Source organism: Apodemus sylvaticus, chromosome 3, assembly GCF_947179515.1.
Source record: "Apodemus sylvaticus chromosome 3, mApoSyl1.1, whole genome shotgun sequence".
Taxonomy (NCBI): domain Eukaryota; kingdom Metazoa; phylum Chordata; class Mammalia; order Rodentia; family Muridae; genus Apodemus; species Apodemus sylvaticus.
The window spans coordinates 62987732-63013095 of record NC_067474.1 but is presented as its reverse complement, the minus strand read 5'-3'; the positions used below and the strand labels follow the sequence as shown (position 1 = coordinate 63013095).

Below are 25364 nucleotides of genomic sequence, written 5' to 3'. Positions count from 1 at the left end.
AGTCATGTACTTAAAACCAAAACAAACTGTGACATGAAATTCCAGGTGCATTCCTGAAATCCATTCATAACTCCCCATGTAGGCAAAGAAAATCCAGTGCAAAGGCAGGCAGGCAGGCAGGCAGGAAGGAGAGAGGGAGGGAGAGAGGGAGAGAGGGAGGAAGAGAAGGAAAGAGAGAGGGAGAGAGGGAAGAAGGGAGGGAGGGAAGGAGGGAGAGAAGAAGGGAGGGAGGAATGGAAGGAAAAATGACTCAATCAATCATCATTTTTGAACATTTCCTGAAAATGAATTTGAGAACTCACCCTGTATTACCTGGGCCTCAATTTCTAACTTCCTCTTACCCCAGCTTTCCAGGGAATGAACGCTCCCCTCTCCAATACACCACAGGCCAAAGCTCTCTGGTACTAAGCTTTTTAAGCCAATTGAGATGAATTGCTAATGTTATAAACCACCTGTTGCCCAGGCAGTCTATGTAGTCCCTCGTTATGTTCAAACTTACCTCCTGAGTGCCAGCAGCAAGGGAAGTATGTCCTGGTAGTGAATGCAATGGTCATGTTTAGGAAGGCCTAACACCAACATGACTGTGTGTGCATCAACACATATGTGTATATTCTTGGCAGCAGGATCAACAGGCCAATGGCCTCTCTTGATAACCAAGTGAACCCCAAACAACCAGATTTCATTCTTAAATCCCGATCACAGAATGGTGGGATTCATCACAAAGCCTGCTGAGGACAGACAGGGAACATGACCTTGACCATTATCAGGAGGGATTCACTTGATACAAATCTTTATCAGGCAGAAAAAACTGCTGTGCTAGTTTGTATAAAACTCAAAGTTCTCACCCAAAACCACCGGCGACAATCTCCTACCTCTATAATAACCTACAGAGAAATAAGTAGTTGCTTCTTAGTATGGACTCAGAACAACTGGGAATTTATATTAAAAAAACCTAAATACTGTCAACAAAGACAGCCTCTTAATTTTAATTCTGTTTAAAGAGTTCGCTTCACTGGGCATGGTGGCACACAACCCCAATCTTAGCTCCAGTAAAGCAGAGAAAGGGGAACTGTTATGATTCAAGGCCAGCCTGCGTTAAATAAAAAAAGACCCTATCTTAAAAATTCAACTTTGGAATATTCATAGTAAAGAAAACCACAAACACACAAGAGCAACCTGAATCCTGCTTTAATTGAAGTATACAGAATATTAAAATCCTACAGAAACATTACTGAGAATCTTCTGGAAAACAGAGAACAACAAATCCCCCTGGAGAAGATGATGACAGTAATTCATGATTCACCAACACCTCCCTGGATCTCACTTCCAGTCTACCTAGATCTTGTCACAATCTATTGCTGCTACTTTACTTCTTAAGTACTAATTCTGATTTCAGATTAAAAAAAAAAAAAAACCATAGAAACTATCATGTTTGAAATTATTCTTAAGAATAATTTCAAAGCCTTAAGGAAAAAAAAACTATTAATATTTGAATACTTAAAACATAAATAACTTTAGCAAGAAGCCCAACTGACCCAAAAAGTCAGTTTCCTAGAAGTAGGAAATAGATAGAATTATCCTGGATGTAATTTCATTAAGGCTTCAAACCTTCCAGGAGAGACTAACACAATCATACCATTTTACAACCTAAGTTTAGAAAGGTTTATTACCCAAATCAAGGATTTTGGGCCAGAAGCTAGCTTATCTAGACGTTCACTCCTCCGTAATAGCATATGTTCTCTCTACCCACTTTCCCTCCTCAGTGTCCACACTATCAACCTGACTTCTTCAGGAGGAATGGGCAAATCCAAGTTTATAGATTAGGCCCAAGAAGAAAATGCTGAAAAATCTGAAAGAAGACACAAAGAAAGCTGGTAGGGAAGGCAAACACTAGCAGTTTCTAGTTCATTCCAAACCCCAAGACTTGCAGTCTTCTTCACTAATGTTCTCTCGCTACTGGCGAAGAGAGCCTGGACAACGTCTGAGGAGCAAGGGAGCTGGCCAGCTAGCTGTCACGGAGGGAGAGGCAGAGGCCTGGTGATTAGTGAGTAGTAAGTGCTTGCCTAGCCAGTCCTCTTTCTTCACTGCAATCAGCCAATGTAGATGCGATGGAAATCATTGGCGCCAAAAGCAGCATTACACTTGGGACACTTGCGCTGGCGAGTGTCATAGCGCGTCTTCACACACTCAAAGCAGAAAACATGAAAACACTTGGTAAGTACTGCATCCTTTTTACGCATGTTACAGCAAGGGCAGGTCAGCCGTGCCTAGGAATAGGAAAAAAAAAGCAGAATCTGAGCATCTATAAATAAAGCTCATGACCCAAACAGCTATGATATATAAGCAAATAGACAAGACAACTGCAGTGCTCTAGGAAGAGTACGATTTTCCCCTCAAAAATAACCCATTCTCTGCTTGACTTCAGGTGAGGGTCAGGGTCTCCTCTCAGTTCTGCAGTAGACCACTTCTGCCTTGGGGTAAAGGTCAGTATCTACCGTCTCAATGCACTGACAGACACCACCGAGTCAGTCTCTCTTACCTTGTAGTCCTTTATCTCCTCCATCAGAATCTCATCACACTTGGGGACATTATCTGGCTTCTTGGTGGTCTCCAGCTTTCTTCGGAGCCTAGAGATGTCTTCCTGCGGCAAGAGAGTAGATATAGCTACACACACTTCCCAGACCTGTCATTTCTAACAAAGAATTTCTCCAACTTGACCTTTTATACTGTAAAAACAAAGAAGTTTCTGTCCTTTCATATCCAATTCTTTTATTAGGAATGTAAGCACTTACAAATACCTGGTTATAAGACATTTCTCTTTCAGAAGGGGCAACCCTAATATTATCCCGAAATTATCAATGAGAGTACTTTCAGTCCAATGAAAACACAACCAGGAAACTCAGAGAACAGGCTGCTTTACTTTGCAGTAACTAATTTATAGTGATGGTAGACTTAGATTAAATAATTTACCTTCCTATGGAAAAGAACAGAAGCTATCATGAAAAACAGATGGCATGAGAAAAATTAGAGTAAGTGAGATTTTAACCTTCCCCTCGTTTTATTACTGCTTACCAGTTTACACATTTTACAAGTATTTGTTTCACATCTAGGGAACATGGCATGAAGCAGACAATGCCAGTCCTTCCCAAAGGTCCTTGGGTACAGCAATTCATGGTGTACACACTCACCACAGCCCTCACAAAGCACTGAGAAAGTAAATATAATCAAAGACAACTGCTCTTGCCTGTGCTCGTTTGAAGTTGAACAAGTCCTTTTCTTTGGTGACACTGTTCTCCACAATTTCATCCTGAAAATCATGGAGCTTCTTCTGAGCCAGTTCCAGCTGTGCTTTGAGGTCATCTGCAAGCTGGGCTGCCTCCATTGCCTACGTAGAATGCAGACACAGTGTCTTATTATCCCTTCTTCTAGGGAGGGGAGTGACAACCTAAGACCGGTATTAGGTGAACTCAGAGCACTGCAGGCAGGTTCTGGAGCCTGCCCAACCATGTGGTTACAGGGACCAGCATACCTTGCGTTTATTCATCTCCAAGGCTTGAGTCCTAAGACCCAGCTCCTTCTCCCCTGTGCCAATATTACTCTGAAGCAGGTGTTCTTTCTCCTCTAGTTTTCTTACTACCTGTAACTGGGCATCTACCTATATAGGAGAAAAATCAGATTTTATTGTAAGAAAATAGAAAAATAAAATCAGTTATGTTCCACTTACCTATACAGCCTCAAAAATTACATATCAGAAACATCAAGCTATTGCTGATTTTTCCATGAACCTTTTAAAATATATCTAAGGTTATGATTCTTGAAGGCTTCAATTTTTCATATAAAATAATTCTTGGCTATTCAGAGTTAAGTACCAAAAAGACTTGTTTCCAAACTGCCAAGAATAGAAAGTTATTCTTAGATATTCATCTTCGGCAGCTCTCTGAACTATCTATACTAATCCTCAAATCAAGGCCTCTCCAACCAGAACTTAAAACACTTGACTCAAACCAAACTTAACTCCATTTTTTTCAGACTGGCTAGAGGTTCTAAAGTAGACCTTTTCTTAAAATTAATCCACAAAATAAAATCAAACAAAACTAAGAGGTAAAAAGTAAAATCACATATCCACTTCTGGCCTCTGACTCACAAACTCTTATCCCAATATCCAGAGGCAACCAGGACAAAGACAACCCATGTCTTTGAAGAAAGTGTGCAGGTATGTGAAATGTCTTTACCCAAACATACACTTAGTTTACAACATTTCTATCACACACAAAAAAGAAGCCACAATGATCAGTATTGTGCATCCCCTCATGCAGAAAGCTCCCTAGTTCAACAGAATGGAGAACTCCGCTCATCCAATTACCTGAGTCTTCAGCGTCAAAACCTGATCAGCTAACTCTTCCTTTTCCTCTTTAAGCAACTTATGGATCTGATTAGACTTGATCCGCTCTGACATGAGCTTGAAGTTTGCATCATCCTTCTCCCGCAACTGCTGCATCAAACGGATGTTCTGCTCCTGCATGTCCTCAAAGGCCTGTCCTGTGACATCCATCTCAGACAGGAGAGCTTCTTCCTCCTAACATGAGGATCAATTAGCAAATCTGCCAATGCCAAAGGACGAGCAGAGGAAACTAGACCTTCCTTCTGATAGCCTGCATTAGTTTCATATGTCTATAATCAGAGAGTATAAAAAATTTCATTTTCTAATCAGTATATGCATGAGTCCCAATCAGCAGAGAAAGAAGAGGTCCCTCAGTAAACTATGTCTGAAACAACAGCTATTCCACTCAAAATAAATTCTGCCACCCAAATACACAGAATTAAATAAGAGAAGGGTGGCAGATAGGGATTTCAATGTAATAACAAAAGATAAAGGTTATGACAACAAAAAATAGTAGGCCTAGAGTCAACCTGCACTGGCAGTGACATTCCTTGCAGATCTGAAAGTGTCAGCGGAGGAGGGGTGCCCACCTGCTTCGCCATGGCCAGCTTCTTCTGCAGGTATTCAATCTGCTCCTCCACTGCCCGGATCTTCCTCAAGGCATCCTCATCAGCCATTTTCTTGTTCTCTTTCTTCTCCTTATCTTCCAGATCCTTGAGTCTTTGTCTGAGATCCTCCAACTACAGGAGGAAAAGGATCATGTAAAAAAACTAAGTCTTCAATACTTCCAAAAATCAACCAACATTATATACACATGGAAGGCACACATAACCAAACATCAAAGAACTGTGGAACAGGATAAATGATAAAGTGAAAACAACACAGTTCAGCATACCACTTATCAGCCCTGCACTTCATGCACCTATAGGCAGACATTTTGCCTATTACACACTCTTCTTTGAAAGTTCTCAAACTGTCTTCTCTTTAAGCCTCAATTTTTCAAGGATAAAAACATTTCTTTCAGGACATATATGGTGGAGCACACCTTTAATCCCAGCACTTAAGATGCAAAGGGAGGTAGATCCCAAGAGTTCAGGGCAGGCTAGCCTATATAGTGAATTCTACAACAGCCAGGACTATATAGACAAAGCCAAACAAAACAAAACCAAATGCCACTCATCTCAGGGATGATGAGATGGCTGAGTGGTCAAGAATACTGATTCAATTTCTACCACTGACACGGTAGTTCACAACCATCTCTAACTCCAGTTCTAGTGGCCCTCTTCTCCTGGGCTCCAAAGGTACCAGGTACTTCTGGCCTCCATGAATACCAGACACATATGATGCACAGGTATACAGGCAAGGAAAACAACCTTACACACAAAATAATAAAAATTAATTTAAAAAATATTCCTTTTAAATGCAACCAAAAAAAAGAGAGTTACCATAGTAATAATAAATATAAAATGGTAATAATTTCTCAGGACCAATTAAGGAATGAAAAATTTTAAAAACCTACTCCACATTCTTGTAATTCTGAGATATTTTACTATCTTGCAATGAACTTTAAAAGACTTACTTCAGAGTCAGGGGCCCTCTTCTTTCAAAGAATTCTCAAAAATTGAACATTATGTATGAAAAGTACGAAGGACAAGCTCATGAATGACAGGTAACAGGCTTGATTACCTCTGCCTTTGACTTCTTCTCAGCTGCCATTAGCTGCACCTTGTCTCTCTGCTCCTTGGGGGCAGAGCGATACATATCTAGCAGCAGTTTCATCTCTTTCTGGCTCTCTTGTGCTTTCCTGTGACCGGGTGGTAGAGGAAAAGAACCAACAGACTGAGAAAACAAAGGACATCAGAGCAAGAACATTTGTGATGGAACACAATATTTCAACAGTCTTTTTACTCTATGTTATAAAGGAAAGACACATTTTGCATAGATTACCGATAGACTTATAGAATACAGTTACAACGCATAGAAAAGGAAGCCATATATATGAATCATTCCTCTGTTTAATTCTGCAACATAAAGTTATAAAGTGAGTAACTGCAGAACTTATGACATAGTATATTCAAGTGGTGCCACTCAGAAACTGACAGTTGGGAGACTGAGCCTACCTAGTCTCAGAAACTGAGAGTTAGTACACACTTAGTCAAATCATTCAGATGAATTTTATAGGGGGAAATGAGTGTACCTTTAAAAAAAAAAGAGAGAAGGAAACTTTGAAAGTTTAAAATAAACTAATCCTAGAATTGACAATGGCAGCTGTAAACAGCTGAACACTAACACTTCATCTCTTACTAAATTATTAAGCTTAACTACATCTGAGCTCAAGCACTTTAAGTACAGCAAACTCTTAAATTCAAATATTACACAGAATAAATCCTAAAAAAAAAAAAAGAATAGAATCAGAAGAGCTAGTTTCACCAGAGCAATTGGTTAAGGAGAAGCAAACAGGAAATGTGTTATGCTGGGACAAAAGCAATGCTACACTAAGTGTAGTCCTCTGTCTAAATTCCGTAGGAGGAAACTGTCTAAGGACTCTTGGTTTGGGGCTAGTATACAACGAAACCTGTCAACTACAAATAATTACCAGACACCATTAAGATTAGAGATATAGGGTAATTTACTTAAAAGTAGTAGTCAATTTCCAATAATTCTCGGTGTGCTACTTCAATGTGTTATCCAGTCTCTTAATAAGGGCTCATGAGAAGTAAATGCCCAACCAGGGGCTGGCTGGCACCTAACCACTAAGCAACACTGTGCAATAGCCAGGCAGGCCATTCAGCTACACATCAGACTGAAAGTTGAGGCCACATTAATTGTACATTCAGTTACAACTAAAATACTGTGTAATGACTGGGTGACCCACACCATAAGCAAGCATTTCACTCTTAGGTACAGGCTCTCAATCACTATAAACATCACTCACTTGAGTTCAATCTTCAGCTGCTTGATAACTTCTGCTTCCTTCTTCCTTCCATCATCATGTTTCCCTTTCTCTTTCTCCTTAACAGAATCTCTTTCTTTTTCTGACTCTTTCAGTTTCTGTTTCTCTCGTTCTCTCTCCTTTTCCTTTTCCCGTTCTCGTTCTCGCTCTCTTTCTTTCTCCCTCCTTTCTCGTTCTCTCTCTTCTTCATCCCGTTTGGACTTAACTTCATCCTCCTGAGATGCCTTCAATGCTGAGGAATGAGTGGCTAGGTCTTCAGAATCTTGTTTCAGCTCTGTGGGTTCATCCTTGGAGTCTTCAGTACTAGACTGAGACTGCAGGAGGGCACTGCCACTGCGCAGACGCGTCTGGGAGACAAAGAAAGGAAAGACGCATCACCTCGAGGGAGCATAATGCTTCCCTCACTCTTACCACCCTTACCACCACCCTGTCAAACAATGCTTATCCACTGCTCCAGGTCACCTTGTTCAGGTCAGACTGCGCCTCTCTCAGTTTCCGTTTATACCTCAGGACCTCCCCCTTCAGCTGGTGGTTATGATTCTGGAGGCTGCTAATGAGATGCCGCATCTCCCGGTTTATGGGGCCTGAAAAACAGCAGCAGCAATATTGGGAGCCTTAAAAGGAGCAAAGGGCTCAAGGAGAGAAAGCACATCAGGAACTTCTGAACAGAGGGACGGGGATATGGAAAGAAATGTTCCTTTTCAGAGGATGGGTGAAAACCAAACGGCTTGAGTAAGTTAAACACCCAGGCTGGAGTTCAAAATCAATTAAGGATTCCATCCCAGGTATTACTTGTGTCTTTTGAGTTTAAGTTAGCATTAGCAAAGCTCAAGAATCAAGTTTTATTTCAAAGAAGGAATTTACAACAGACAGAACACAAAGCAGGAAAATAATGATTCTACCTGCTTGTTCATTGGCAGCAAGAGTCTGCTCAAACTCTATCCTCAACATCTCATACTCCTTGCGGACCTGGGCCAAGGTATCCTCCAGCTGAATGACTTCAGTTCTCAGCTTCTTATGTAGACTAACCTCATCTCGCTGCAGATGAAGAACCAATAAGACATTTATACAACTTTATTCCAATAAGACATTTATACAACTTTATTCAATCTGTTTAATCTGAAAAGATAAAACACTGCTAAGAAAAGAAGGCTGACTCAAAATTTTCCACTTAGAGACTTAAAGAACACCAGATGTGATTTAGAAGCATAACTTCATAATTCTGAAGAAATAAAAACAATGGCGTCTAGCTCTGAGATTACAATTCAGTTGGAGAACTATCCATAAAGTGTCCAGATGTACACAAACTAGCATCAATTTATTTAGCCAACATTCATGAAAACTCTTAACTACTCTAAACACTACCTTAAGGAGTATAGAAAACACAAAAGTGAACATAAATACCAAAGTAAAAGTTATACCTTCAAAATAATTTGCCTAAATGTATATTGACTGTCACAATGGCAGTGTCTGCCTGATTGTCCTACATGTAGGAGCCATATGACAGTTTCCTGAAGGCTGTCACTGCTGGAGCACGTATCTTCTTCTATCAACAAACTTTTCACTTTCCGCCTACTTCCTCATCAGGAAGACAACACAGACAAATCAGATGCTCTGTCTCTCCATCACCACGTCTTTGGACAACTACCACTAATGATGCAGCATCCTAAGGAGCAGCATTCTCCCAATAGACTGTAAGATCCATGAGGGCAAGAATTCTGTTGTCCTATACTTAATCTCACTGGATGAATGGGATATTAACTATACATGAAAGTAAAACCACAAAACCCATTAGTCAGGCAATCATATAGAGAAGACAATGCAAGAGAGGGAGGGTTGACTTTGTGATAGAGTGCTAGTTGCATACCCACCAGTGAAACAAAGAAAAGTTTGCTGTTACCTCAATAAGTTCAACCTGGCGCTGGTGAGTTCCCCGGGTGCCATGAAGCAGGGTCCGAGCTTCATCCAAGTGGGCCTTCAACTGCAGACTCTCGTTATATAGAACAGAGAACTGTGACTGCATGCAGCGATACTCTGGGGTTTCCTTAACCACTTCCTCCACTGCACTCCGCAATTCCACCTTAGGAGGCCCAATGAGAAGGCAAGTCAGAAGCAGAGTGAAGCATGTATATGCCACAAGGCAGAGCTGTGCGAAAGTAACTCACTGGTGTTCACACACTGGAAACCATTACTCAGAAAAATAGGAAGTCTAGGCACCACTCCTGGGTAAAACTCAGTCCCTGAGTAAGCCAGGTCACACAGGACTATTTTGATATGTGTTTTACATTGTTTCAACTCTAATTCAAAGAAGCTAGAAGAGCTGAGTGAAACCGACCTGAACAGGACATTTGTTCTAAATCACCGATGAAGACCCCAGTAACTAGCTGTTCTTTATTAAATATCACAGAGAAAATTCTGACTGGAAGTAAAAATGGTCATGTTTTTCATAAGCAACCATTTCCCAAGAATGTTAATGAAGTCTTTCCTTTTAGTTCAAATATCTTTATTATTTATTTATCTAAAAGTAAATTATAAATGATAGTCTATGAATCAAAGAAAGATGAGGAAGACTTCTAGAAGATTCTTCTTTGTTCCCCTAAGATTCTGCAAAGGACAATTCTAATAGGCAGAAATGACACCAGCCCAGAATGCCCACAGATTCAGCTCAACACTGAGGCTGCAGGCCACATCCATCAGGCCTGAGCAGCTGCCCCCACCCCACCCACTCCCCACTGTCTTCAGCTGCCAAATTACCCTCCCACTTCCTTTTGGCCTTACCTAAACTCTGGTAAGGCTCCAACATCTGCCCCTACCTCCTTCTCCACAACCATCCGCCCACCTACACTCTCTCCCCAGTGCTATTCCTGCCCACTCTGCACTATCAGTCCAGCTTGGCCTGGTGGGGAGGAGTCAAAGCTCAAATGCAGGAACATCAGCCTCTCCAACAGACTTCAAACCAACTACAGACTACTCCAGAAACTCTAGTGCTAGCCCCAGCTGTTTCTTTAGAATCCACATTGTGGTCCAGACTTACAGACCTAGCCTCAGATAGTCCTGCAGAAGCCAGACATTAACTGATACAGCCTGCTCTTTTCAATCTTAACCAGCAACCCAACTTCCTTGTGTCCTCTACCAATAATGCCCCAACGTCAGCAGGAAGCAGCCAGAAAGAAAAACACCTACTTACCCAACACCCATGAAAATAATACTAAAACAAAAAGGTGGGAATGGAGGGACTGTGGCCGGCCTTGCCCCTCTTCGTTCCCCGCCCCGATCCCTCTGCCTCATTAGATAGCATTCCCAAAGCTATCCACCAAAGCCTATATTCCCTCATTTGGCCACGTCTTCCTCCTAAGGCTGACTACCATGGTCCAGCTATCAAGTATTGAAGTACAACAATCAAAAGCACCCTTTGGCTCATCTAATTAATATGCCCAATTAAAATGAAAATGTCATGCTAATATGGGGTCTTCCTGCTTACTTTTTTTAAATTGTCACTTTTCTGTCTCAAGATCTCCTCTATCCAGAGGCAGTTCTTTGTTCTGTTGAACAAATACCACTATCCCCTCTTCTTTGTTCTTCTCCCCTTCTCCCTCATCCTCTTATCTCCTGTCTTTGTCTCTTATTGCTTGCCCTTTGTCCCTGAGGCAAATAAATCTTTGTGCTGAGAACTTGGTTTTGAACCAATGTTTCCTTTCAAGTGTATTCTCTGCTTCTATGAGATCCACTTTCTTAGCACCTGTATATTTCAAGCACTGTATGTCTATCTCTACCTGCCTTAATTATTTCACTTAGTATAATGTCCTCCAAGTTTATCAATGCTGCTCCAAATGACTAAATTTCTTTTTTCAAAGCTGAATACATTCCACTGTACATCTACAGTTTCACTATACACTGATCCTTGGTTAAATGTACAATTTTTAATGCTATACAAAATGAGATCATCTCCATCAAATCTGTTGTTAGTGATTTTACATTCCTCAACTTCACAGAACTTATTTCTAGTTCTCTCTGGGACTCCTATATGTAAGATCATGCATGGCACCTGTAAACAGAGACAACTTTACTTCTTCCCCTCCAACTGCTCTAATCTGAAGCCCTTTCCCATTCTTGCCCATTCTTCTAATTGAGTTTCTGTGTGATACTGACCAGAAAGGCAAGAGTAGACATCCTAAATCTTGCAACTCTTTACGGAGATGTTAGCAACGGACAGGTCACAAATGGCCTCTCCTGTGTTAAGGTACACCTAAGTTGTTGAGCTGTATCATGGAAGAGGCTAAATTTGGCCATATTTTTCCTGTTCCTCATAAAGTATACAGGTTCACAGGTTGATGAACAAACCATTTGTCCTTCAGAGCTATACCTCCTACCTTCAACTTTTCATTCTGTGCAGTGACCTCTTCAAAGTCTTGACGAAGTTTCTCCAGCTCACAATGTCGGTTCTGAGCCAACTCTTTGTTCTCCTCAAGCTCTGCATTCATTTCCTCAAACTAGAAAGGATCAGAAAACAGCAAATAAGAATGAAGCAAAAACCTACATCATCCCACTTCATGCTTCCCACATTTACTGTTCCACTCCTGCAGATGCCACTGTGTGACCTGGGAACCAATGCAGGCCCTAGGAACAAGGCCTGCTCCCAACGGAGCACCGTGTCCTAGGTGGGGCAGACGTTACCTTCCTGGCATTGATGGTGATTGTGCCTCCATAGAGACTGCTCCCCGCTCCATATACTTTATAGCCTTTTGAATTCACCTACAGAGAAGACAATGACTCTTTAGTGAGAGGCTAGAAGACTTCAGTTGTATGACCAGAGTCATTCAAAAGATGTTTCTTCCTTAAATAGCAGTCATCTGGCTGATCCTTTCTGAGAAAGATGACGCCTTAAAAAGCTTTTGTTTGTAGTGGATATTAGTTACTGCAGACATACAACCAGTTAAACAGCTGGAGTTCTGAGAACAAGTGCCCATCAAATGCTCAGCTAAAAATGGGAGAACACACACACACACACACACACACACACACACGACTTGGGGAAGACTGTCAAGGGCTAGAAGGAGGGGAGGACTGCTGTTAAACAGTGTCTCCTGGATATGGCATGGTTGTTGTGCTTATGATATCACAGCAGCTAAGACTGCCTGCACAAGGTCAAATTTATCTACATACTAGCATGGAAAAGGGACGAGTTTATCTTCCCCCTGACTGAAGAGTTATTGGCAGTTTATAGCTGCTAAGGGGAAGTCATTTTTATTTGGGGTTGTGGCCTTTGGTATGTTGCCTACTCATAAGCATATAGAAGCCCCAAGGAGTCAGTGGATGAGGAGTCAGTGGAATGTATATATACATATATATATATATATATAATAAGTTGAAAGGGGAACATATAGAAAGGGATTCTGGAAGAAATGGATGGAAGATCAATAGGATTAAAATACATGGTATACATTTATGAAACTCTCAAAGAGAAAAAGAAAGCATATTATATTGGGGATGGGGGGATAGGCTTGGGAGATGATGGTGGAGCAGTTAAGTTCACGTGATGCTCTTGCAGAGGAGCCCAGCTGGAAGCTCCCTGCACTCATGCTTGGCCACTCAACTCTATAGAGCTGTAGCTCCAGGGGATCTAATGGCCTCTTCTGGTCACCATAGGCATCTGTACACATAATGGCATATAGTCCCCCTATTTCTCCCCCTCTCATACACACACACACACACACACACACACACACACGAATAAAATACATTCATAAGTCGTTTTAAAAGTCTATATGAACAGCACTGACCCGCTCTAAGACTTCAGCCAAATGCCGGTTGAGACGCTGTTCTCTTTTTCGAATCTTGTCAATATCCCACTGCAGGTCATCAATCATGGACTCCAAGACAGACACTCGTGACTCAGCTGTCTCTACTTTACCCTGCAGCTTACAGAACTATATTCCAAAGACAAGCATTCAGAAACATAACAAAAGGATTGAGTCAAGAGTTTTAAATTTCATAAAATTAGTCCTTGCTCATATACCATTACAGAAAAAAAAAATTATTCAGCACCCAAATGGAAAAATAAAAGTTCTTAGACTGCTACAGGCAATTGCTAAGAACTTTCACAAGGACAATACCAGTTAAGATTCAATAATCTCTCTACCTATGAAAAGCATCATTTCCCTAGATAGACCAAAATCCATCAGAAAATGAAGATTTTAAAAAAAGAAAACATCCTTTATCAAATACTTTAGAAAATAAGAATTTAAAACAGAAATATCTCTTACTATCAACTTTCTCTAGCTACATATCCAGAAATGATAATCCTTACAGAACAAGATAGAAACTTCTTCTGTACTTAAGATGACTCTTAAGCAATTTACAATCAGGTTGTATGTATGTGGAGATGAACAGATAACTTCAGGCATCAGTCCTTGCCTTCCATCTTGTCTGAGACAGATTTTCTTGTCATATGTCAAGCCCTCAAACTTTCAGGTCTGCCCAGTCCCTGCCTCTCATTTCATCCCAGGGAGTGGAGGTTGGGATTACAAATCAATACTACTGCATTCAGCTTTATGTTTTGTCCGGGGATCTCAACTTTGCATGGCCAGTGATGTTTCTAGTGAGCTGCCTCAGTGTTCTGGTAGGGAGCTATATAGCATCTTAACGATGAACCTGTCCCATGTGCCCATTACTCTGTACTCAGTCTTCAGCTTATTTTCTTTTTAAATCTTCCCATTAAGAGATATACTCTCTTCAGTATAAGTATGCCTTTTAAAATAAAGTAGCCTCTCAAAGTTCTCATAATTCTGACTTGGTGTTGTCAGCCAGAGCTACTAAGAATGGCTTCTTTCTGGTCAAGTACCTCCTGAGACATGGTGTGATGCTTCTCCTGAAGGAGGTCTGTCAGCTCCTGGAGCCTCACATTCTCTTGTGCCAGGAAGGAGTTCAGTTCCTGCACTGCTTCCTCCACTATCAGGTTATCTGAGAAAGAAGAACTGCACTTTAGTATCAATAGTCTTAAGTTGGACAATCATCTACTGCATCGAAGCATCAACCTGCTGGCTCACCTCACTGTTCTCAGAATGTCAGAAAGTAAGCTAGTGTGTTATCTCACAGGACTCAGGACGCACCCAGGTCAGGTGATAGGCAATCCGTTATGCAAATGAGTCAACCTGCCACCATCACCTATTCTCATCTCTGTTAAGACAATGCCTTGAGCAAAAAAATGAAGGCTATATCACTTTATTCACATACAATTACCATCACCAAAAATAGACACTTTAGAATTTAGAACAGACAAGATTTCTAAGCAGTGTCAAAATTAAAGCAATACAATTTTACTTTTAAGGTAATCACAAATTCCTATTATTAACTAATAGCAACATGAAGCATCTCTCTTTTGTGGTGGAAAGACAGGAAGCATAATTTCTATCTTCAAATAATCACATATAAAAGTCCTGAAGAACAAAGATAAAAACACAGAACTCACTTATCACAATATTATGTTACAACCCTGAAGCTCAAAATCAAAAATGTATAAAATATTTACAAATGTATGTTACATCTTTAGAATTTATTGTGCTGAATTCAGGTGTTTAAAATTAGTGATAACGATTACAGCTCAATCTAAGTGCTATAAATGGAACCAGTTAGTCTCTGGACACACATTATCCTTTAGAGTTGCCAGCACACTACTTGTTAGCACTGCTCTCAGTACTCAGACAGCAGATCAGTCAAGTCATGGGTTCCCAGTTGCCATGTAGGATTGCCCACCTGAATCATTTGTCAGACTTTTAAGATAGACAATTTCCAGGGATTCATACAAAACCTACTAGTTAAGACTCTACACAGCCATGGCAAAATAAATACATAAATAAACAGTGACTCTTGAGTCAACCTGAGTTAAAAACTAGTGCCTAAATTTTCATTCTTCAATATCCTAAGTTCTGAAGCCAGGCCCTAAAATTCAATTAAAACCCAGTGAATGTTAGTAAATTAATAAATAAGCCATAAATCTAAACAAGAACCAAACCCATGGGTGAAAATGAACTTCCAAAAAGTTAATACTCAATATTATAATTCATAACATAAATATCTTTACCTTTTTATCAATACAGATTTCCTCTGGGTCACAAACAGCTTAGCTATTTAAAATTTATAATAAAATGTTTTTTTAACTTAAACTAGATCTTAAAATACACTTATAAAAACATTTTTTGTCTCTGTGTGTGCATGGGTCTGTCCTGTGTGTGCAGGCACGTGACTTTGAAGGCCAAACCCACAAGAACTGGTTGTCTCCTGCCACCTTGTGGGATCCAGAGATTGAACTCTTGCTCTCAGGCTTGTGTGCAGGAGCCTTCAATGCTGAGCAATCTTATAGAGACAGAATCCCAAAAAAGTTCTTAGTACAGTTTTATATACTATTCAGTTTAATTCCTTTACAAATATAGTAAATAATGTACTTGATATTCACTTAAAATATCAAATGTAGCATCAAAATAACCTCTACACATTGTGCATTCCTTACATTAGAATGGTTTAATAATATCCTCCAAATAGTCAATTAGAACCATGGGACACAGAAGTATCACTATTTGTTTTATAGTAATAGGGAGGAGTAGTCACACCCATCCACTCTCCACTGTGGTATCCTAATTAAAAATAAAATATAAATAAACAAACATTAATTACCCATACTAAAAAGAAGTAATTCTTTTTAATTTCATTAAAGTTAAAATTCTAGAATACAGTTCTTATTTCCTCACCTAATAAATAAAGCACATTACATTTAACTGATTTATTTAAGAGATTAAAACACTAAATATGTTAATGGTAATCAGGGCAGCTAAAATACTACAACAGAGGGATAGGGAGATGGCTAGTGGATAAGAGGATATACTGCTTTTACAGAGAACCCAGTTTAGTTCCCAAAAATCCATGTCAGGTCCAACAACTCCAGATCCAGGGGAACCTCATGCCCTCTCCTGGCCTCCTCAACTACCTGCACTCACATGTATGATTATATACTCACATATACATACACAATAAATCTTTTCTTAAAAGATACTGTAACCAGACCATGGCTATTGTTGAAAACCTGAAATAAAGATATTTTATCTGCATTTGAGAAAGAGATCTGTCACAAATACCTAAAAATCTTTAGTCATTTTAGTACACTTTCTATACTGTCTGAACATAACTTCAGTAATAAAACTCATAATAATAAGTATTCCAAATGGTCATTTTACTTTGAGGCTTTTCATCCATTGGTTTCCTATTCTATCTCTTCAAATACAGGAGCCAACTTATACTTTATGACCTCATCTAACTCTCTTTAAATACATCAAAGATAAAAGAACATATTAAACTCACCATCTGAAGTCAGAACAGTCTAATGCTGCTACTTATGAAAATACATAGTTAGCATGTCATGGTAATTACACTGAGAGTCACAGGTTTAAAACTCCAAGGAACCGCGTTAAACCAAGTTCTCTTCTCTTCCTTATTTTGGTGCTGGGAATAGAAGCCACACACCTAGCCACATTCTCCCTTACTACTGAGCTGCAGCCTGAACCTCACAGAGATGAGTTCTTGCCTCCTCAATGCTCCCAGTCTCCTGGTTCTCTCCTCACCTCCACTGTTCAGTTTCCGGGATAAGAGATCCACTTTTTCTTGCAATTTATCATAGACAGTCACAATCTGGGACACAGCACGGCGGGAGGACTCTACACGCTCCTGAAGCTGAGATTCCATCTCTTCACTGGAACTGCTAGCCAAAGTAGCAAGGAAAGAGAAAGCTGGCTCTTGCCCATCCCCTGAGAACATGGGGAGAAAAAAAGCCCCCCCCAAATTATAAATCTGGAAATAGCAAATTTTCCCTCAAATGGAGAGCCTTAAAGCAAAATTCAACTTCAAAAACCTAATAATTAATGCAGTTACAGAATACCTCCCAACCACACAGAGAGAAAAAGGAGCTCCTGGGCTTTTTTTAAAGCTAGAAATAGCCAAATCCACTGTCGCCCCCAGCTGGAGAGCCCCACAGCAAAGCTCAGTCTCAAAGCCCAGGTAGGTAACTAATGCTGTGGCAGACGCGCTTGCAAAGACTTGCCTCTCTCACGGTCATCCTTGCGCTCCTGATTGCTATCAGAGTCGGGTTCTGGTTCTGGCACAACCAAGGCTTTCCTTTCTGTGAGTAGGTCTCCCAAACCCTGGTCCAGATCATAGCGTTTAAGGATGATGCGGATGTTCTCATCAAACTACAGAAGAAAACATGAGTAAACAAACAAGAAGGGTAAGAGTTGAGAGACAGAGAGCGTGCTAAGGCTAGGAAGATTGATGCACACGGGGTGAAGGGACAGGCAGCTACCTGGCTCCAGTACCGGTTCACGATTAACAGTGAGGCGTCATCAGTGGCCTGGCGCCGCTCCAGCTTTTCAATGTGTTCCCGAAGCTCGTCCTCAATGGCTTGCCGCTGATCTAGCATTTCTGCTAGCTTACGGTTTTTGGATTGCAGTGCTCGAATGTCTAATTCCTCCTACACCAGGAAAACAGAATCCTTAGTCTCCACAAAAAACAGTGAGCTATTAAATTTAGTAAATTCACATTAGTTCTTTAGTTATTTTCTATAGAAAAAACAAACAAATCTTAACCGAGGCTGAGGACACAGTTCAGGTGCTAAGGCCTTGTCACACAAGCATGAACACCTAAGTTTGATCAATGAACCTGCTTCTAAGAAAGCCTAGTATGGTGGCAAATGCTGTCACCTCAGCACAGGGAAGATAAAGACAGGTGGATCCCTGAGGACAGCTGGCTGGCTAGCCAACCTAACCTAATATTGGTGAGTGCCAGGCCAAGTTACAGAGACCCTGTCTCAAAAAACAAAGCGGATGGCAACTGAGAAACATTACTTGGCCCCCATATGTATGCACACATTTACAAAGAAATCTTACAAAAAAATACTTAGGTAAGAAGTGGGAACAGAAGAAATAAAAGAACAGATGTATGATCGTGTATGGAAACAGCAAGTATAGTAGACTCTCAAGCTCACCATCTCACTGCTCTAATAGGAATCTTCACAAAGCAACTCAGTCCCGAGGCTCCACCATACTGCTAGATCACTGGGTAGCCTATGACACTGTCCACTACTTCCTAAGCACCATGCTATTCACTCAAGGTCCTGGCACTTGGGTTGACCTCTATTCCAATAGCTGCCCACATTATTGAGTAACTTAAACATAGGTTTAGATGAACCATTTAACACACAGACACACATACACTCATGCACAAACATACAGCATCCAGTATGTCAGTATTTTGGACTCTAATGCCAAATGACTACTCCTATCACTAGGCTTCAGGGATATAAATTTTATTCCAAAATACATACTAAAGGAATCATCCAGAACTGCTCCAATCCAGCTTCCCATTTCCTGACACAAAACATGTCTCTCCAAGCATCTCATGTCCGTACAATAGAACTTACGTACTGTAATCCAGGGTGTGTCTGCATTCTGGGCAGGTCATATAGACCTAGGTCTTTATGTGACCCCTTGCCAGAGCAGCCATGTTGCTGGATTAAAGAAAGATCCTGTCTCAAAAACAAAGCAAAGCAAACAAAATACTCTCATCCATCACCAACTCCCCAGGCCTTGTAGACGCTCTCTAGTTTCTGCCCCTGGAAGGAGCAGCGAGAGGAAAATATCACAAAGAAATAGCAGGTGAAAATTTTGTTTGTTTTGTTGTTGTTGTTCTTTTCCTTATACAAAAGTTAAAGTGAATCAAGGGAAGCAGAGTAAACTCAGATGGGTAAGCAGGCTGCTGTGCAAAAAGTCAAGTCCAAGTCTTGCTTTATGCAGAAATTGAGTTTTAAAGCAAGATTTGCTTAAGGAGTCTTTTATTTCCCCTCTTCCATTTTAGTTAAACCCTTGGTATGTCAGGTAGTGGCTAGAAGCTCTGCTTTGCCTTATTTGTACTATTAGGAAATCGTCAGAACACAGTCTAAGCATGGAGTCATGGGAGAATTCTGAGTGCTGTGAGAAAATTAAAAAAAAAAAAAAAAACAAAACAAAAAACAGGACAGGAGGCTTGTCACCTCAGTTTCTTCAAACTCAGAACTGTTGTTGGAATGTGCATCCACGTTCCTCCCAGTGTAGTAGACAGGAGTAGTTACTTCAGCTGTTATTCATGTGCCTCTACAGAAAAACATGTATTTGCCACATGCAGCTTGTCCTGTGAATGCATACATTACTCCTGTGATTCTTCTTAATCCTCAGAGTATAAACTACCTGCTACTCTGAATAAAGTTGGCTATGGCATGAGACTTTAGTCTGCCTCATTTTTTAGTCTTGCTCTCCTAGACTCACACCAACTAGAGCATCAACAAACATCCAGGCTATCCTCCAACAGAAAGCTGCCTTCCCATTCTGGCTATAACTAAAACCTATGAGAAAATCACTGCCCTGCAGTTTCCCTCCTATACTCCTAGAAGCCCCAGCCCCAGCCCCAGCCCAAAGGCAGATGCTATCTTTGTTTTCCATTGCTATTCCCTTGTTCAAAACTCCTTAGCAGATTAGGACATTAGATCGTATTACCTGCCACTGTTGCTGGCCTTACCTACAAAGTGCTCAGCCATGCCCCATCTCCCAGAGCCTAGCTTACCATCCCTTGCTATAGTTCCACTCCCCGTTATATTGCCTAAAGTTTCAGTGCTCACTTAGGTGATCATTCCATATCTAAACTACTTCTTTGTCAAAAATCTTATTTTTATCTCTGTCATCAGTTCCCACAGCTACTGTCTCAACTTTATCTGCACCTGTGGGTCCTCTAGAAGCTCACTCTCCATAACCAGCAACAATTTTTTCTTACCTTTCTGTTTCCTGCCTCCAGCAATTCTTTGGCCTCTCAGAATCTAATCTATTGTTTTATGTCCTTCTCTGTGCCTCATGCCTCTTGCTACCTCACCTCCTGCTTTTCCAAACACACATTCTATGATGAGTTGTTACAATTACCCTTTATATCCCTTCTCCTATTTCCTTGCTTCTTCATGTTAATCTTAGAAAAACTCCAATCCCTGTAATAGCCAACTTTCTACCTACTTCAAGCTTAGACTCACACAGTTAACTGTCACGAGAAAAACTAAATCCCATGTTGACTAGTTTCACTTACAATTTATGTTCAGAAATCCAAGTGGGCCCCAGTGATGCCCAGCAAGCAACTCTAATATACCCCCTAGGACAACCTCTCTGCACAGTGACTACGTCATATCTTCCTCTCTCCAAGTACCCAAACTTTCCTCTCAGATTTCACTGAAAGCCCAGAAGCAATCAGAAAAGAATGCACATACCTACTTCTTCAAACTAGTGCTAATGATCAACCTTGGCCTGACTCTGCACCCCCTGCCTTTCTGCTGCTGACATGGATAACATGTTAAAGCCAACAGCTTTACGGTGCAGCCTCTGTTCACTGTATTATAACCTCCCTCTCTTACTCAAGTGCATCATAGCAGTACCTGTTTCTTCTTTTTGCTTTATCATCATCTTCTCTCAAAGCACTTCAACCAACAGACAGGCTTGGTATCTCCAATCTTAAAACACAACCAAAAAAAAGCTTTCCCTTGATTTCACAAAGCTCTCTCTCTCTCTCTCTCTCTCTCTCTCTCTCTCTCTCTCTCTCTCTCTTTCTCTCTCTCTCTCTCTACTGTTTCATCTTCCTTGTTCTTACAGCAAACCTCCAAAGCACTGTCTACCCAGTCTCCCTAATTTCCCTACTGTTCTTAAGCTCACTACAATCAGCCCCACCGCTACCCAGCATACATATTCAGTCTCCAATGAAGTACCCTTTGCTAAATGTATGTTTCCCTTCACTCCAACTACAACATTCTTCATTTGGCTTCTCCTATCTCTGGCTTGTTCCCAGGTTTGGAACAGCTGGAATGGATAGCTCCAATTATACAGCCAGCATTCACAATTTAAGAGTACACTGGATTCTCATTTTTCATGTTTCCAAACCTCAGCTAGCTCACTGTAAAACTAGAAGGGGCATCGGATCCCATTACAGATAGTTATGATCCACCATGTGGTTGCTGAGAATTGAACTTAGGACCTCTGGAAGAGCAACCAGTTCTCTTAACTGCTGAGCCATCTCTCTAAGCCAAGAGATTTCTTTTGACTCATGATTTAGGAGTGTTTGATCTATGGCTGCTTGGCTCCATGGCAGGTGTGTTAGTGGGGGTTCTTAACTTTCATGGCTGACAGCAAACAGAGAGGTACCATGTGGGCCTCAGAATCATACCTGGTCACCCAGGCTCCCAGCACAGCTGCATCACCTCCCTGCACTCATCCACCAAAGCTCCATGGCAGATGATCAGGACACCTTCACAGACCCTTAGACCACACTTCTTAGTGACCTGAGCATCTCTGCAGCCAAGGTTACAGTTAAGACAACAGTCTCAGTGACTAGGTCATTTTGTATCCAAATCTTCTATCTATTTAACTAGCTGTGTACTGACAGACATGCGATCACATATCAACTATTTTCCCTATACATGGAACCTTGCAGAAAAGTCTGAGATTCCAGTTTGCCCATGCACATGCATGTAAACACACACACACACAACACACACAACACACACACACACTATATTCAGTGCCAGGGATTAAACCTAAGCCCTTAACACACACTAGGCAAGTTCTGTACCACTGGGATCTACCCTCAGTCCTTATACAGTACTCTTCTTTGTGCATAGAAGTGCCTTCAGCAGAAGTGAGAAGCAGATCCTCACCCTTGGAAACACGAGGCCGTCAGTAGATGGGGAAGGAGGACAATGAGAGGGGAAATTCTGCTAAATGCTCGTGATTATCTTTTTCCTCCCACAGGAGCTTCCGAGGGCTCCTTGTTCCCCTCTGGCTAAAGTCCAAACTGGGATATGTGTTTTGCTTTCCTTTCACTAACCTATTTTCTTATTAGCACCACCCTGGAAACTAGAGGGTGAAGGCTGTAAGGCATAGCAGCCAGCAAATAATACTCTCAATAAGTACTGATATTGACATAAATGCATTTAGAGGGCACAAGATAAACATTGCTAAGACAAAACTACCTTCTGGCAGCAAGATGGACAGGTCATCTCCCTAAATGACACTTCATTAACAATTTAGTAAGCAGGATCTTATTCTGACTGAAAAAGAAAATTAACTTCTCTGAACCTAAGCCTCAATATACAAAAGAAACACAACTACAAAGTATCTACACATTATATTGCCTTGACCAAATTCCAAATACAGAATCTTATCCACATCAAAACCTCTGAGCTTCTCATTTCTAAAAGATATTACTATCTATTTTTCTTGTACCGTTGAAGAGACACCTCCTAGCTTAATTGTTTCCACAGTGGTCCCTGAATCTTCAACGGCTGTCTTCTTCTCTGGAGGCATTGATGTGCCTGGTTCTCCAGCCGCTCTTTTATTTCCAATCCCTGACATCTTGGTATAAGATGACAGTTATATTTTTCTGAATGAAAAAACACAGAAGCAAAAATAAAAAACATGAACTGAATCAAGATAAGCAGGCAAGCCACAACATAGATTTCTTGTATATAAAAACTAATCTTTTTTTTTTTCTGGCCAACTCTTTAACCTCTAATTTCACTGCAAAATCCACCAATCCTAAACCAAGAGACAGAGAGGGAAAAAAAAAACCCAAACTATTGAGGAACGGGATTGACAGGATTATAGATTTCTATGTAAGATGCTAATAACACAAAATATTAATCAAATAATAGAAAGCTATGAATAAGTTTCAGGATTTTCATTTCCTGAGACACCAAAAACAAAACAAAACAAAACAAAGATCAAAAGAAGGAGAGTTTATTTATGACAGATTAAGGTTAAAGAATTCAGACTTGGGGCTGAAATGGAAGTGGGACATGTTAGCTAAGTCATTAATTCTTACAAGTTAGTTGTCTCAGAACCTCAGTTTCCTAAACCAAAAACATTATGATTGCTAGATTTACTGTAAAGAACGAATGACATAATTACAGAAACAACTTTAATGTCAGATAAACACTAAGCACCCAGAATCGCGAGCGTTCTCTTTACAAAGTCTTTGAAGAGCTCACTGAGCAGTTCTACAGATGTCAGACCTAGGTGAGCACCCCAGGGCTTCCTTTAGGGAACCGGGTTGCCTTTTGCGACCAAACTTACCAACAATTCCCGTTTCTTTATCTGTTCAGACCGGGCACACTTTCAGTATTTCCTACCTGACTCTGGTTCCGAGGCTGAAAGAAGGCAGAATGGATGCTAAATGGCGAGAAACGCGGCCATCAAGAGTCTACATCCAAGCGGTTCCCGATGCAAACTCCAGAACAAGGCATTTATGGCGAGCAGCAATCTGAGTTGAACCCCGCCTGGAAAGAGAGAAGACAGGAGCTGAGGAGGGAGCGCAACTAGACTGGAAAGCGCTGGCTGCAGCCTCGGCGTGGCTAGCCACAGGCCGGGACGATGGGACCCGAGAGTCCTCGCCACTCACGACCCGGGAGCTCCGGACAACAGAGCAAACCTGGGCTCTGGCAACTCCCGCCGCGGGGCGCACGGCTCCCAGCCGTTCTTCTCGCCAGGGAGAGACTCCAATCCCTCACTTGGGACTTGCTACGAGAGGGACTGAGCACCTCGGAGGCGGAGGCAGGGAGAGGAAGTAGGGAAAAGGAAAAGGAAGTTGCTTCAACCTCACCCGAAGCACAGCGAGGAGAGGGCGGAAGTGACGTAGGACCGCCAGGCGGAAGTGACGCGTGAGGAGGGGCGCAGAGGGTTCTGAATGTGCTCCTCTGTGTTGATTCAGAGGGGGGGGTACCTGAAGTGGGGGTGGGAGACTCTTTAAAGAGATGAAAAGTTCTGCATAAAACTCAAGGAATTTGGCCGATTTCTAGTTTAGTTTCCTTTAGTTTAGCAGGGCGATGGTAGCACTTGCCTTTAATCCCAGCACTCAGGAGGTAGAGGCAGGCGGATCCCTGTGAGTTCAAGGCCAGCATCGTCTACAAAGCGAATTCCAGAACAGCCGAGGCTACACAGAAATTCTGTCTTGAAAAACCAAAAATAAATCACGTAAACACGTACATGCTACGCAAAGAAACTCTGTCTCAAAATAAATACTACACAGAGAAATTCTTGTCGGGGAAAACCAAAATAAATAAATGGGGACTTTATTTACCACTACCTGCAAATTACACTCAGATGGAGAACTTTAGTCTCTTGTAGGGTTAAAAAGACACCTTCATCCCATCGCATCTTCCCCCCATGGGTTCTCATCACAAGTTTGAAAACTACTGCTTTAGTGTTTGGGGAGGATAAGATACTGACCAGAGGCACGGATAGAGGGGGTGAGGGGGAGGGAGATAAGAACACGTTAATTAGTCTATAAGTACCAGTCTTGATATAATTTTTTAAATGTATCCATATGTATTCGAGCGCCCACGTTTAAAGCTCAGAGGGCAGACAACATTTGGAACTAGGTTGTACTTCCAGAGATCCAGTTCTGAAGCTATTAGACAGAAAGGATTAATGCCTGCACAGGGGGTTCAGTTCCTACCCTTGGGTAGAGCTTCCATACATAGGTGCTCATTTAGGAGGAGTTAAAAAACAAACAAACAAACACTCAAGCTCCCTTCTGGCATTCCTGGCCTGAGGATCAAAGATTTCTTCTTTCAAGGCCTTGTTCTGAGCTATCTATCTTGTCTCTGTCTCTTCTTTTCATCCATTTTCTTCCACTCATCTTGTGTGAGGACTGAAACTAGCTTCTGTCATTCTTAAGAATGAAGCCAGAAAAATGAGATTAGAATACTTAGACTCTCAGGAAAATGGAGACAGATCAAAGTCACCTCTAACTAACTTCAGAGTGCTGGAGGAAACACTGAGAGGAGAACAAACCTTTCTTGAAAGTTTATGTTCTCAGCTGGGTGGTGGTGGTGCACGCCTTTAATCCCAGCACTTGGGAGGGAGAGGCAGGCAGATTTCTGAGTCTGAGGCCAGACTGGTCCCCGGAGTGAGTTCCAGGATAGCCAGG

At 41.3% G+C, this 25364-nt stretch overlaps 1 protein-coding gene across 3 annotated transcripts; it reads right to left on the bottom strand.

The window, feature by feature from the left end:
* Positions 1-1172: 1172 nt before the first annotated feature.
* Rnf20 (ring finger protein 20) lies at positions 1173-24016 on the bottom strand. Of its 3 annotated transcripts, XM_052176489.1 has the most exons (21): positions 23865-24016; positions 23566-23712; positions 22661-22817; positions 17680-17847; positions 17422-17569; positions 16946-17128; positions 14176-14294; positions 13115-13261; positions 12009-12086; positions 11705-11824; positions 9235-9414; positions 8237-8372; positions 7797-7918; positions 7317-7681; positions 6068-6185; positions 4972-5121; positions 4364-4576; positions 3530-3655; positions 3245-3385; positions 2540-2641; positions 1173-2267 (listed from the first exon to the last, which is right to left on the bottom strand). In XM_052176489.1, the coding sequence occupies exons 3-21, from the start codon at positions 22787-22789 to the stop codon at positions 2091-2093; spliced, it is 2922 nt and encodes a 973-aa protein (XP_052032449.1). In that variant the 5' UTR covers positions 22790-22817; positions 23566-23712; positions 23865-24016; the 3' UTR covers positions 1173-2090. The 3 variants fall into 3 exon arrangements, with proteins under 3 accessions (XP_052032449.1, XP_052032448.1, XP_052032451.1); XM_052176488.1 differs by having other exon boundaries at positions 23566-24016; XM_052176491.1 differs by lacking the exons at positions 16946-17128; positions 17422-17569; positions 17680-17847; ... (1 more) ...; positions 23566-23712; positions 23865-24016 and adding an exon at positions 14381-14529.
* Positions 24017-25364: the final 1348 nt, after the last annotated feature.

Bases quoted from the DNA above. Each gene is read 5' to 3' on its own strand.
- Rnf20 (XM_052176488.1), bottom strand. From the start codon at position 22,789: ATGTCAGGGATTGGAAATAAAAGAGCGGCTGGAGAACCAGGCACATCA. The intron at 17,848-22,660 runs GTACAAGAAAAA...TTCCTGGTGTAG, and splicing joins TAGGAGGTGTCTCTTCAACG to GAGGAATTAGACATTCGAGC. The intron at 11,825-12,008 runs GTAACGTCTGCC...GATCCTTTCTAG, and splicing joins TCACCATCAATGCCAGGAAG to TTTGAGGAAATGAATGCAGA.